Source organism: Polypterus senegalus, chromosome 3 (genome assembly GCF_016835505.1).
Source record: "Polypterus senegalus isolate Bchr_013 chromosome 3, ASM1683550v1, whole genome shotgun sequence".
Classification (NCBI taxonomy): Eukaryota; Metazoa; Chordata; class Cladistia; order Polypteriformes; family Polypteridae; genus Polypterus; species Polypterus senegalus.
The window spans coordinates 180,650,339-180,664,691 of record NC_053156.1 but is presented as its reverse complement, the minus strand read 5'-3'; the positions used below and the strand labels follow the sequence as shown (position 1 = coordinate 180,664,691).

Sequence of the window (14,353 nt, the reverse complement as noted above, 5' to 3'; positions counted from 1 at the left end):
AAGCTAACATGTAATGTATTCTTAAAAGGTGCAGAGTTAAGAACTACTGCCTCATAACCAAAGGGTTGCTGGTTTGAGTCTCAGCACTCCGTGTTTTGAGTAGTGAGCTGCTATTATTATTACAGTACTATAATATAATAAAAGCATATATTTGATTTGAGTCTGTAACACGCTAACTTTTACAAGTAGTCAAAATTTATACCGCGCTTTTTTTTTTTTTTTCCAGCTTTATTCTCTCACTGACGTTCACGTGGTAAAACAAACTTGCCTCTCACTCTCTGAGTTGATGCTGTTTATCTCCATTCTTTTCACAAGAGAAGCGATGACCCCAGTTTGTACCTGCTCAGAATTATTTGTTGTACCGGGAATCAAAGATACGATGTCCCGTGACCGCTACCAGACTGGACAGAACCTTAACAGATGGCTTCTTCACAGCGCTTTTGCCGGCTAATAGACTGCTGCACCACAATGCAACTCTGCTTGGCACCATAAGTAAAATGGGACTTCCACCTGCAGCTAAAGTCACTTTAGTACGCAAGCAATTTGCCATGCTTCTTGATGAATATACCGAAGTGTGTGCTTTTGTTAAACTGTCTGTTTGGGAGCAGCTGATAAATTATGATTACTGTTTTATATTGTATATTTGTGTTGTTTTACTTAGAATTTGATTTAAAACTCTTACATGTGCCAGTTTTGCTACAGCAATAATTGTTTTTTTGATAAGGACATGTACAAAGGGCTCAGAGTATAAATATCCATAAAAGCCCATGAACAAAATACTTATATCCATATACCTTAAAACTTATTTTACTTTAAGCTAAAAAAAAGTATATTTGATCATGAGTTCAAAGAAAAGGTGAAACTGACCTGTTCAGAAATGCATTTCCAAAAGCATTTAGCTTCCTGAAAGGCTTTTTGGGATCCACAACCAAAGCATTGCCAGGGATTACTCCTTCTACATCTCCATGCATTACTGCAATAAAGGAATCAGTTGTAGGTTCTGGTCCAATTCGCATACCAGGAAAATCTTGCTCCAGTAAGTACCTGATGAAAGAAATATATTTACTTTCAGATTAGCCAAAAAAACAGGGAAAAACTTAAAGTTAAAAAGAAAAAAAAATATTTATATATGTTATCCAACATTTTGTTTGACTTTTAGCATTGAAAAAGTAAGAATCCAAGGTTTTCAAGCAAGACAAAATAATTAGGAATCAAATTAGTTAGGAATTAAATGGAAGGTCAACCATAACAATGTCTTATTTTATGCCCTCCTCCAAAAAAGGATTTTGTATATTGCATAGTTTTTTTTTATAACTTAAAGCAATTTGTGAGTCACAAACTAACTTTATGTACACCACCTTTACAGTAAAGACAAGCTCTCTACCACATCACTAATACAATGCTGTGAAAAGTGTTTTCCCCTTCTTCTGTTTTTGCAAATTTTACACAATGATTTGTCTCAGATCTTTAAACAAAATGCAGTATTCAAGAATGAGAACCTGCGGGATCACACGATACAGCATTTAAACAAGTGGCAAATGGTGCAGTGGTTAGCACTGCTTCCTTACAGATCCAGAAGACAAGGTTTGAATCCCTGCTTGGTCATCTATGTTGTTTGCATGTTCTGTTCCACATGTCAGTACGATTTTTTCTCCAGGTAGTTCAGTTTTCCTACCACAACTAAAAATCATACACACTTAAATAGCTAGCAATGTAATGCCTGCCCTACATGGGTGACTGTGGGTATATATGCATACACCAACAGTCACAGGTCAAGCATGTCTGTGACTTAGGCTCGTTGCCCTGCACTAGTTGTCTCTTGGTAGGCTTAAGTCCTCAGTTGCATAGAATTGCATTTAGTGGTTTTTAAAACGTATACCTACATGAACTAATCTAACATTCCTGGGGTATCAGATGAAACAAAAGAACACACGGAGATCCTACAAACATGACATAGCAATCCCTTGGTTAACTGGATACAGTAAAATTAATGTTAAAAAGCAGGGGTTTTCAGTGTGGCTTGACAGCGTTATCATTAACACTAGAATTACCAGAGCCTACGAAAAAACTCGTAAATCCGTCCCACCTTAAATCACTTCTTAAAATCGTTCTCACCTCTCCGCCAGTGTCTTTTGTTAATCTAAATGTGCTAATAAAAGAAAAGCTGCAAGTAGCCGGCTATTCCATCCCCCCACCGACTTAGAACGTGCACAAACTTCTCTCAGCGTTTTAGAGTGGAAATAATAGATCGTTGTTTGGAACACACACATTTCATGTCAGTTCCATTTCTACAGTAATCTGTGTAAACACATTGTTAAAACAGAAACGTTTTTTATATTCTAGTAGTAGATGACAAAATGTAGGCATAATCTATATAATGTATGAAGCCTGAAGTCCAAATATCAAACAAATACTTTCACATAAGGTACAAATCTAACGCAACAATTGCACTTTTATTCAAAAATATAACTGCAGAAACAAAAAGCGACATTGACACCTGTTTGTTATGACTGCCTCCGTGGCGCAATAGAATCAGCTGCCGATTGAGAATCAAAAGGTCGCGAGTTGGATTATGCGCCACTCTGTTTTGAGAAGTAAACTGCTCTTAGTCTTACAATTTTAGAATAAAAACATACATTTGATTTCAGTCTGTAACAGCCGGTGTAATTATTGATACTTGTAAAGGTTGACTTTGGTTTTTTTTAGTCAGTTTTATTATCTCGGCCGCGTTCACGAGCCCAAACACACCCCACCCCCGCATCTGACACTGCCTGACATAATATTGCATTTGTACGATGAGGTTTTCACATATACAGTAATCCCTCGCTATATCGCGCTTCGACTTTCGCGGCTTCACTCTATCGCGGATTTTAAATATAAGCACATCTAAATATATATCACAGATTTTTCGCTGGTTCGCCGCTTTCTGCGGACAATGGGTCTTTTAATTTAGGTTACATTCTTCCTCAGTTTGATTGCCCAGTTGATTTCATACAAGGGATGCTATTGGCGGTTGGCTTAGAAGCTACCCAATCAGTGCATGTATTACATATTAACTAAAACTCCTCAATGCTATAAGATATGCTTCCCGCGCGGTGCTTGTTTGCTTCTCTCTATCTTTCTCACTCTCTCTGCCTGACGGAGGGGGTGTGAACAGAGGGGCTGTTTGCACAGAGGACACGGACGCTCCTCTACAAAATGCTGCTTTATCACGGTGCTTCTGTATACTTAAAAGCACGTATTGATTTTTTGATTGTTTGCTTTTCTTTGCAAGCGCTCTCTCCTTTGAAGATGATAGGTTTGCTTACTTTTAATTGTGAGAAAGAACTGTCATCTCTGTCTTGTAATGGAGCACAGTTTAAACGTTTGACTAAAGGGTGTTATTTCATGTCTAGAGGGCTCTAATAATGTTAAAAGGGTGGGAGAGTTTATAAGGGCTTAAAATATATAAAAATAACTATACAAACATATGGTTTCTACTTCGCGGATTTTCACCTATCGCGGGGGTCTGGAATGCAACCCCCACGATCGAGGAGGGATTACTGTATTGTCTCTCTTTCAGGTGTGTAATAGAAACCACAGCATAGAGAGAAATGCAATATTATTTGAAAACGAACAGCGTCCGATCAACTGTAAAAGTATGGCATCTCTAAATGTTTGCTTTTTTTTCCAGAGACAAATATATGTGACGTTTTGAAGAAATCATTTTATGACACGATTTACCTTTATTTATTTACTTACTTCCTAAAGCCTAAAGCCACAAGTAGTGTGCAGAGGGCATGCTCAAAAATGTGTGTAATGCCACAAAAAGTGCCTGCTGACACTTTAGTATGCAAGCAATGGTATGTGCATTCTTGCTTCGATGTAGAAGGGAGCTGAGTTTACCTCTGTTATAGCGAGTCTATGTGAAAACAGCAATGTCAGATGCGGGGGTGGGGTGTGTTTGGGCTCGTGAACGCGGCCGAGATAATAAAACTGACTAAAAAAAAACCAAAGCTAACCTTTACAAGTATCATAAATTACACCAGCTGTTACAGACTGAAATCAAATGTATGTTTTTATTTTAAAATAGTAAGACTAACAGCAGTTTACTTCTCAAAACAGAGTGGCGCAGGATCGAACTCGCGACCATTTGATTCCCAGTCGGCAGCCGATTCTATTGCGCCACAGAGGCAGTCATAAAAACAGGTGTCAATGTCGCTTGTTAAGGCGGCTTTTTGTTTCTGCAGTTGTATTTTTGAATAAAAGCGCAATTGTTGTGTTAGATTTGTACCTCATGTAAAAGTATTTGTTTGATATTTGGACTTCAGGCTTCATCTATACTAATAAAAGGCAAAGCCCTCACTGACTCACTCACTGACTGACTGACTGACTCATCACTAATTGTCCAACTTCCCGTGTAGGTAGAAGGCTGAAATTTGGCAGGCTCATTCCTTACAGCTTACTTACAAAAGTTAAGCAGGTTTCATTTCGAAATTCTACACGTAACGGTCATAACGGTCGATAATGGTCATAACGCCCGCCATGTTGAACTTTCTTATTTATGGCCCCATCTTCACGAAATTTGGTAGGCGGCTTCCCTGCGCTAACCAAAACCGATGTATGTAATTATTTCGGTGGTATGACGACATTGTCGGCCGCCATATTGAATTTTCCACACGTCACTAATTCTCCAACTTCCCGTGTAGGTAGAAGGCTGAAATTTGGCAGGCCCATTCCTTACAGCTTACTTACAAAAGTTAAGCAGGTTTCATTTCGAAATTCTACGCGTAACGGTCATAACGGTCAACAACGTCCGCCATATTGAACTTTCTTATTCGTGGCCCTATCTTCACGAAATCTGGTAGGCGGCTTCCCTGCGCTAACCGAAACCAATGTACATACTTATTTCGGTGGTATGACGCCACTGTCAGCTGCCATATTGAATTTTCCAACATCACTAATTCTCCAACTTCCCGTATAGGTAGAAGGCTGAAACTTGCAAGGCTTATTCCTTACAGCTTACTTACAAAAGTTAAGCAGGTTTCATTTCGAAATTCTACGCGTAATGGTCATAATGGTCAACAACGTCCGCCATGTTGAACTTTCTTATTGATGGCCCCATCTTCTCGAAATTTGGTAGGCGGCTTCCCTCCACTAACTGAAACCAATGTATGCGTACTTATTTCGTAGTATGATGCCACTGTCGGCCGCCATATTGAACTTTTCAACAGTCTTTGTTACTTATGGGCCCATCTTCAAGAAATTCTATCGATCAAAGAACTGTCACTTACCGAGTGGTTTCCATGCCCGGAGATACCACCTACCTTTTCCATTCTCTTTGTTACATATTGCACGGCCATATCAGGCTCACTCTTGATATCCGTAGGAACATTCTGTCTTATGTATTGAATGACTGGGACAGGTTCAAGGTGTGGACTGATGACGGTACAGGAGATTATTATACTACACAGGAGCACTAGAAGAGTGAAATGCTTAAGCCCTTCACCTATGGTTCTGCATGTGAGTTGATGGCTGCCGCTGAATTGTTCGGTTGTCGCTTTCAAGTGTACCGAAATGGCCAAATATTTTACACCTTTGGCCAACCGCCAATGCCTCTTAAACATCTTAGATTCACAGGTGACGATTTCAGTAGTAGACACTTTGATGTTTATGAATGTTTAAACTCTCAAAAGCTGGATATGATTTTAATCGATGAAACCGGTTGTGTGCTTACAACGCTTGACAGATGCCAAATGTCACTTCAACACAACAAATCCTGCAAATACTGTCGTAATTGAAACAAACCATGAAACTCAAACTGATTATGACAGCAGCAATCCAAGCTGTGAGATTTGAGACAAGATTACTGTTCACATGGCCAACTGTAAGTTACATGCTCAAGAGTAAGCTCAGCGCACAGCTTGGTCATGTTACAACCGGAGGGCCGAACTGACAACATGGTATACAAAGAGATCCTTAACAAATAATTATTGGCATATTGTCCCACAGTTTAAAAAGGTTTAATTTTCTTCTTACTAAAAATTTGAATGCAGTACTTCACCGCTGCGAAGCGCGGGTATTTTGCTAGTACATTATATAGTTTATGCCTACATTTTGTCATCTACTACTAGAATATAAAAAACGTTTCTGTTTTAACAATGTGTTTACACAGATTACTGTAGAAACGGAACAGACATGAAATGCATGTGTTCCAAACAACAATCTATTATTTCCACTCTAAAACTCCACTTCACTCCCAGAAAATGAATCAAGGCATGAGCTGGGAGAAGTTTGTGCACGTTCTAAGTCGGTGGGGGGATGGAATAGCCGGCTACTTGCAGCTTTTCTTTTATTAGCACATTTAGATTAACAAAAGACGCTGGCGGAGAGGTGAGAACGGTTTTAAGAAGCGATTTAAGGTGGGACGGATTTACAGGTTTTTTTCGTAGGCTCTGGTAATTCTAGTGTTAAATAGTGGTCAAGCTCATGTTTCATCTCTGGCAGATAAATTAACTTCACTCATTTACTTGTTTCCATAAAGTCTTGTGAAAGATCTTTGTTAATCTTGCTATATTCTTTGGACTTTGTTCCAAGAAATTTAATCACACCCGGGGCTGGAAATAAAAGATAAAGAGTAGTTGACAAAGTGGGCGGCACGGTGGCTCAGTGGTTAGTGCTGCTGCCTTGCAGTTAGGAGACCCGGGTTCGCTTCCTTGGTCCTCACTGCGTGGAGTTTGCATGTTCTACCCATGTCTGCGCGGGTTTACTCAAGGTGCTCCGGTTTCCTGCCACAGTCCAAAGACATGCATTGGCGATTTGAAATTGTCCCGTGTGTGTGTGTGTGTGTGTACGTGCCCTGTGGTGGGCTGGCGTCCTGCCTGGGGTTTGTTTCCTGCCTTGTGCCCTGTGTTGGCTGGGATTGGTTCCAGCAGACCCCCATGACCCTGTAATTAGGATATAGCGGGTTGGATAATGGATGGATGGATGGATGGATACAGTTAGGTCCAAAAATATTATTAGTTAGGTCCTTAAATATTATTAAAGTAAAGAATTCAAAAACATTGGCACAATACACATGCAGAGCAGGTTAGAGATAATGAAAGTACTAAAATTCGAAAGCCTCAAAACAATTATAGTAAAGATCGAATTAGCACAAATAAACGGAAATTATTACTCTGTGAAATAACGGAACTGCGAAAAGAGATCGAATATATAGTTCATATTTAAACTAAGTCTGAGACTTATAGATTGTCTAAGTCGTGTTGCCATCAGGGAAAAGTAGTGTTTCTTCCCAATGAACAGGCATTATCTGCGAGAATGAAAAGATTTGTTGTTTGGTGAAAGTGAAATCCACATACGGGAGCGGCAGAGATGCAAAGTGGCTGGCGCGCAGCACTCATGAAAGCATTATTTCTAAAAATCACCATAGTGATATTTCATTGGTTGTTGGGAAGCTTATCATATTTTAACATATTTAATGGTAATCAGCATAGTATCATTTCATAAGTGATGCAGAAAATTATATTTCATATCAACTACATGACTATGACAATAATAAATGACAATGTCACACTTGATTTTCTTCTTTACACACTGCTTACTGACAACATATTTTTAATTATGCAGGTAACTGTTCTTAAATGTAATTCAACAGTTCATTTATTTGTGGAGGAGTAACTACTAGTACAATCTAAAATTTACAAAATAAACAAAGCTATAAAGTGGGCAAGCATTTGTCCAGTGTGCAACCAGAAAAGCATGGAGTATACATTGTAGAATGTTTGCAATCAGCTGAAATGAGCACTATACTAAAGTTACCAACATCAATTTTTATTCATGCAAGTAAAAACTAACCAAAAAACATGCATCTTGACTTAAAATGTATCACTATTAGTGGCAAAAACCCAAATGATCAATCATTAATTGAAATTGGACAATTTTCTCCCTAAATGACTAAATTGTGTGTCACCAAATTTTTTGATCTCAAAAAAGACAATTTTTCAGGCTATCTATTTTTATAAGCATTACAGTGATTACATTGTAGTGAATCCTCAAGGCAAAATTTTATGAGACTTGAGGATGCACACATGTAGTTTAGTTGCTAAAAGGTGAACTACATAAAAGGAGAAATCACACAGAGTTTAGGAGATACTCTATGACTAAATACAGGTAGTCACTGACTTAACATTAAGCTTACAATATTTTATTTAAAAAACAAAACAAAATACATCTTTTAAAATGTATTTTATTTTTTAAAATACAAAGGACAACACTTTAACATAGAATATACAGCTTACTGTAAAAAAAAAAAAAAAATGACATTTGTAATGCTATGGAGCTCCCTAAAAAACCTGAACAGGCAACCATAATATAAGTAAGATGCAACCAGAGCTATAAAAATTAAATGAGTAGTTGTATTTTGTTTTCCAAGTGTAAGTTATTTCTTCATAATCATGCCTTGTGCATGGGAAAGGCACTATATAAATAAAATGTATTATTATTATATTTTAGTTTTCCATATGAAATTGTGTTCAAGTGAAGTATATGTTTATAAAGTAAAAAATGACTAGCCTGCACTTGTGGCTTTATAATGGAACTAATGGGTACCAGGGTCCTAGTGTGAAAAAAATCCTTACCAAATAGGTCCCCCTTTGAAGTAGCAAAAGGTTCCGATTTCAGAAAACATGCATTGCACATTTCAGTGGCATTCTGATGACAACAAAAATAAACTGGAAAAAAATAATTTTATCACTATTTTCTGAAGTTAAAGTTTCTTGGTTGCTTCTCTACTTGTATCGGACACTGTGAGTGGAGTTATGATGATTGCTCCTTTGCCAAGCTATATTCTGCTTATTATCCTACCTTTGCCTCTGTGATTCTGTTTCTTCAGTAGTTGTGTCCTCAGATTAAATTATTAATTCTTCCCAAACAACACTTACTTTTCACCAATTACATTCTAAGCTGTTTATATAGCCTGCAAAGGGAGATTCATTACAAGTGGCAGTGTACTGAAAAACAGCACTTAAGAGTTTCAGTGTACTTTGTACAAATAAAAGTACATCTTAAGTGAACAGATAACACTGCATTGTATTTTTAATAGCCTCATATTTTTGATAGAGCCAGACTACCAGAATATCATAATTTCTGTGGCATGCCATGCACAATAAAGAAAAAATAAAAAATTCAGGAAATGAAAAATACAAAGAGTGTGATAGAACAAATTAAAGCACCACAAACCAATCATCATTTTTTTTCATGCATGTTGAGTTGCTCTGACTGAGTATATGGTAATAAAAGAACAGAAAATGTTTTTGATTGAGTAAACTCACTTAAATTCAGTGATACCAATCAATCATTAAATACAGTAGAATAATGTGCAAACTCCATGCAAAACCCAGCACTGTGAGATAGGAATGACAGTTCTGTGCCTATGCTAAAATATCTGAAGCAAACTTCATCCTATTAAAACGTAAGTAGACTGGCGTTTCTAAATTGGCCCTAGAGTGTACAGGGTTGTGTTTGTGCATTTGCCATACAATGAATGAGAGCCCTGTACAGGAATTTTTCTTGCCTTGCGCTCAATGCTTGCTGCTCTGTAAACCTGTCCTGGATAAGCAGGTTAGGAAGATTAATGGACGTACAGATGGATAAATAACTATAATGAGGGATCATTCTTGTCAGCTGATTGCATGCTACATGTGTGCTCAATATTCTTTCTTACCAAAACACACATGTACTGTGCATCAGAGCAGAGACAGCAATTCACAATCAAGCACCAATATTCACTGTTAATAATTGTTCTTAACAAAAACTTTCCGAACTGAATTCAGGAGCCTCATTTATAAAACTTGCTTAGATTCCAGGCCAAACTCTTGCTCACACCCAAAAGGCAAAAACAGCATTCACAAACACACACCAAAACAAATTATACAACTATATGTACACTAAGTAGCACAGCAAGTTACTATTCAGTATAAATCTCAAATCAACTTAAAACAGTGTGTATGTGCACAAGTTTTTGAGTAACTCTGTGTCAAATCAACAAACTTTCCTGAAAAACCACCTCCAGATTGCTTAGTACTTACTGACAATAATGTAAATGTAGCCAGTAACTAGTGTGCAAAATATTAAGCTTGTATGCTCATTTGTTTCTGAGATATGGAGACTTTAAAAAGGCACCTATCTTTGCTAAAAAAAACAAGTGCTACTAAAAATAAATGACAATTTTCCATCAGTCATAACCTTTGAATGATTAATACTAGATGCATGAAATTTTCAGGGGTTGTTATCTAGTACTGAATTTGGTCTACAATTGCATATTTGTCAACATATGGCTTGCTGAAAATTGTATAACAATTTTCCTTTTGTGCTTTATAGCAATGTTGGCCTCTATATCTCCACTTTAAGCCACATCTGATTTTTCAAATTTTCATAGGTATTACTCATGTTATATTTCTTTTTTAGCAAGTAGGTGCCTGTCTGAAAGACAACCGTCTGATTTATAAGACATTAAAAACAGAAAGAAAAAATTCACACCTATATTTCAAATGCATATTGCCCATGCGTGACAATGCCGCCATCAAAAAAATATACTGCTGGAAAATGCATGTTTTAATTAGTAAATGTACAACACATGACGTTGGTAACTTGAGCCAAACTGTACTTACTAAAGGTATCTAATACACTATGTTATATTACTTGTAAACAGAAACGCTCTTTTAAGCTATAAATATTGTACTGTATTAGTAGAAGTATACATATAGATTTTACAACTAATCTTTAAAACTAGCGAATGTATAAAATTTGTAATATTTTAATAACTAGCTTTTAGAAGTACATACTGTAACTTTATGCTTCTACTTGCCAGTCAAATATGACTGCTTATGTCAGCAGAGTGCTGCTACTGTAGCTATTGCTTATCAACTCTGTTAACAGCATTCCTTTTTGAGGGGGGTGACATCATTTACTTCAAATGCATATTTTGCGGTTCACATTTGCCATGAATGTAGCTGCCAATTCTTTCAAACTTATATCAACTCCTACACTATCCTTATAACTTATCAAACAGAGAACACACATAGCACCTATAACAATGTTATTTCATATTTAACACTAGTCCATTGATGTCTTTGAATGCCAATGTATAATTTAATGTTAAAAAAGGCTGTTTATTTTTAAAATGTATATACAATGTGCTCTCTGCACATGCAACACACTATTATATGTCTAACAGGGTTAGGGTGGGAGCAGAGGATGCCATCATCTGCATGTTACACCGATCCCTCTCCCACTTAGACAAAGGCAGTGATGCAGTAAGAATTATGTTTCTGGACTTCTCTAGCGCCTTCAACACCATCCAACCTCGGCTCCTTAGGGACAAGCTGACAGAGATGGGAGTAGATTCATACCTGGTGGCATGGATCGTAGACTATTTTACAGACAGACCTCAGTATGTGCGTCTCAGGAACTGCAGGTCTGACTCTGCGGTCAGCAGCAGAGGAGCGCCGCAGGGACTGTGCTTTCTCCAGTCCTGTTCAGCCTATATATACAGTACATCGAACTTCCAATACAACTCGGGAGTTCTGCCGCGTACAAAAGATCGCTGATGACACTGCTATCGTGGGCTGCATCAGGAGTGGGCAGGAGGAGGAGTATAGGAACCTAATCAAGGACTTTGTTAAATGGTGTGATTCAAACCACCTACAACTTAACACTAGCAAAACCAAGGAGCTGGTGGTGGATTTTAGGAGGCTCAGGCCCCTCATGAACCCCATGATCATCAGAAGTGACTGTGTGCAGAAAGTGCAGACCTATAAATACCTGGGAGTGCAGCTGGATGATAAATTAGACTGAACTGCCAATACTGATGCTCTGTGCAAGAGAGAACAGAGCCGACTATACTTCCTTAGAAGGCTGGTGTCCTTCAACATCTGCAATAAGATGCTGCTGATGTTCTATCAGACAGTTGTGGTGAGCGCCCTCTTCTACGTGGTGGTGTGCTGGGGAGGCAACATAAAGAAGGGGGACGCCTCACGCCTAGACAAACTGGTGAGGAAGGCAGGCTCTATTGTAAGAAACAGAGCTGGACAGTCTGACATCGGTGGTGGAGCGACGGGTGCTGAGCAGGCTCCTGTCAATCAAGGAGAAGGAGAATCCACTGCATCCACTGAACAGTATCATCTCCAGACAGAGGAGCAGTGTCAGCGACAGACTGCTCTCACTGTCCAGTTCCACTGACAGACTGAGGAGATCATTCCTCCCCCACACTATGCGACTCTTCAATTCCACTCGGGGGGATGGGGGTAAATGTTAACACTATACAAAATTATATAGACTGCTATACCTGCCTCACACTCTCCACCTTGCATTTTTTAACTTGCACTGCGCTTTTATTGCTCTTTAATTAATATTGTTTTTATCAGTATGCTGCTGCTGGAGTATGTGAATTTCCCTTTGGGGATTAATAAAGTATCTATCTATCTATCTATCTATCTATTTTAGTAGACTTTTCAACTGTAGATGGTTGATCATAATCAGAATCTTGCTGTCTGTCGGACCAAGTTAATGAGAGCACCACTGCTCTTTGCAATTCACAATCACTGCCCCTTACTTTAAGCTATTAGGCTATACATCTGGTTTGTGAGACTATATAACAGCTTGCTTCTACTGTTATTTTATTTTCTTAACAAGCTGTGCTACCCGTCTAAGATTGTTTGAAATCTATGATATCAACACAGAACTCAATGTTAGCATTCACAGCACACCATCCATTGGAATGTATTGTGTAATGCATGTAACCATATCTGTCATTTCAATAGATGGTATAACACAAACATTTGCAGTAATACAATGCACTATTACAAATGTTTGTGATGTGCCATCTGTTGGAATGATATATGCAATGCATTTTAGTACTACAAACGCTTATGAGGTACCATTTGGTGAAATGTCAGTAACATAGTACCTGGACATACACACACAGGTTTTTTTTTTTTATTAAACTAGGGGGCTCTAGCCCTGGCTCACTTAAATCGCCAACTCCCTGGCGGGTGCTACGCACTAACCACTTTGCAGATCTGCCATTCACGTATGGGGAAGCAGATGCACAATTTAAACAGATTGTTATATTCCTGGAAATTGTTACATATGCATAATAGAACAAATTATTTTACATTACAGCAAGTAATTTACCATAGTAAAAAATAGTACAACGTAATAAATTGAAAGAAAATTGTGTTTCATGTTGCGTTAGAGGTATTCATTGCGTTATACATTTCCGTTCTGTTTGGCTTTGAAATTAACACGCAAATATTTTTAAACTTACACTCTTACTGTACAACTTCAGTAAAAACAATATTGCATTGAATTTTGATTCCATGTTTGGACCTACATCATGATAACACAACATATAACTGCCCATTAGTGAATATCGTTTCTTTCTCTGTAATAAATATCCTGACTTTTTTGAATGTTTGTCCCTGTGATTTGTTAATTGTCATAGCAAAAGCTATTCTAATGGGAAACTGTACACATTTTAATACGTATGGCATATCAAGATCTCCTTTGGTGTCTGTTATCAGCGGAAGATGTACTACATTACCTTCCTTGTCACCTGTTAACATTTTACATGTCAGAATTGTTTGACCAATTTTGAAAACAACTAATCTTGTCCTATTGCATAACCCATAACTCAAACATAAATTACGCCATCACTACCAACTGTTTCAACATAGTCTATTGATATGCATTTAACCAATTTGCTGTGTAACCAATTGACAATTTTCACATAAATTCATTTGACTTCATCGTTTCTCAGTGCTAGGATTGCCTGTGCACTCATTTCTTCTGTTAGTAACTCTTCGGGATGGAATTCTTCAATAAGATTTGGATATAATAAGTCTTCTTTTATTGGGAGCTTAAAGTGAGGAACACAAAAATTTATATGAGCCGAGAGTGTAGGAACTGTGTCTGACAAAAGCATTCACGCGAATGAGAGGTGAAAGGACCATGGTCGTGGTTGAAAATGGTTGAGAGGAGGGCGGGAATTGAAAACATCTCTTGGCAAAAGTCTCGTCTTGTGGGACTTGAAAAATATCTCTTGACAATAGTCTCATCTCAAGATTTTCTTTTATAACAGAGAGATTAGATTTAATAATGGCAATACTTGGGGCCAGTGCTACAGTTCCCTGGCTCCATGAGACTGGGCTAAAACCTTGAAAAATCTACTTTTGATGGAATGAAACAGAAGAGGCATTCTACCCATGTTGATGATCAGCCACACATTCTCTAGGATACTCTATTACTGTAAACCCCAATGATGAAAATCATTAATTTAGTCAAGAAAACTCAAGATTTTATGAAAAGCTGTGAT

The 14,353-nt window shown here is 37.8% G+C and overlaps 1 protein-coding gene across 1 annotated transcript in view; it reads right to left on the bottom strand.

Moving 5' to 3' along the window:
- LOC120525725 (EH domain-containing protein 3) overlaps positions 1-14,353 on the bottom strand; it is a 77,117-nt gene that overhangs the window by 39,385 nt on the left and 23,379 nt on the right. Inside the window, exon 2 of the mRNA XM_039748272.1 lies at positions 868-1,044. Coding sequence (XP_039604206.1) covers positions 868-1,044 — 177 coding nt within the window. The remainder of the gene's footprint in view (positions 1-867; positions 1,045-14,353) is intronic.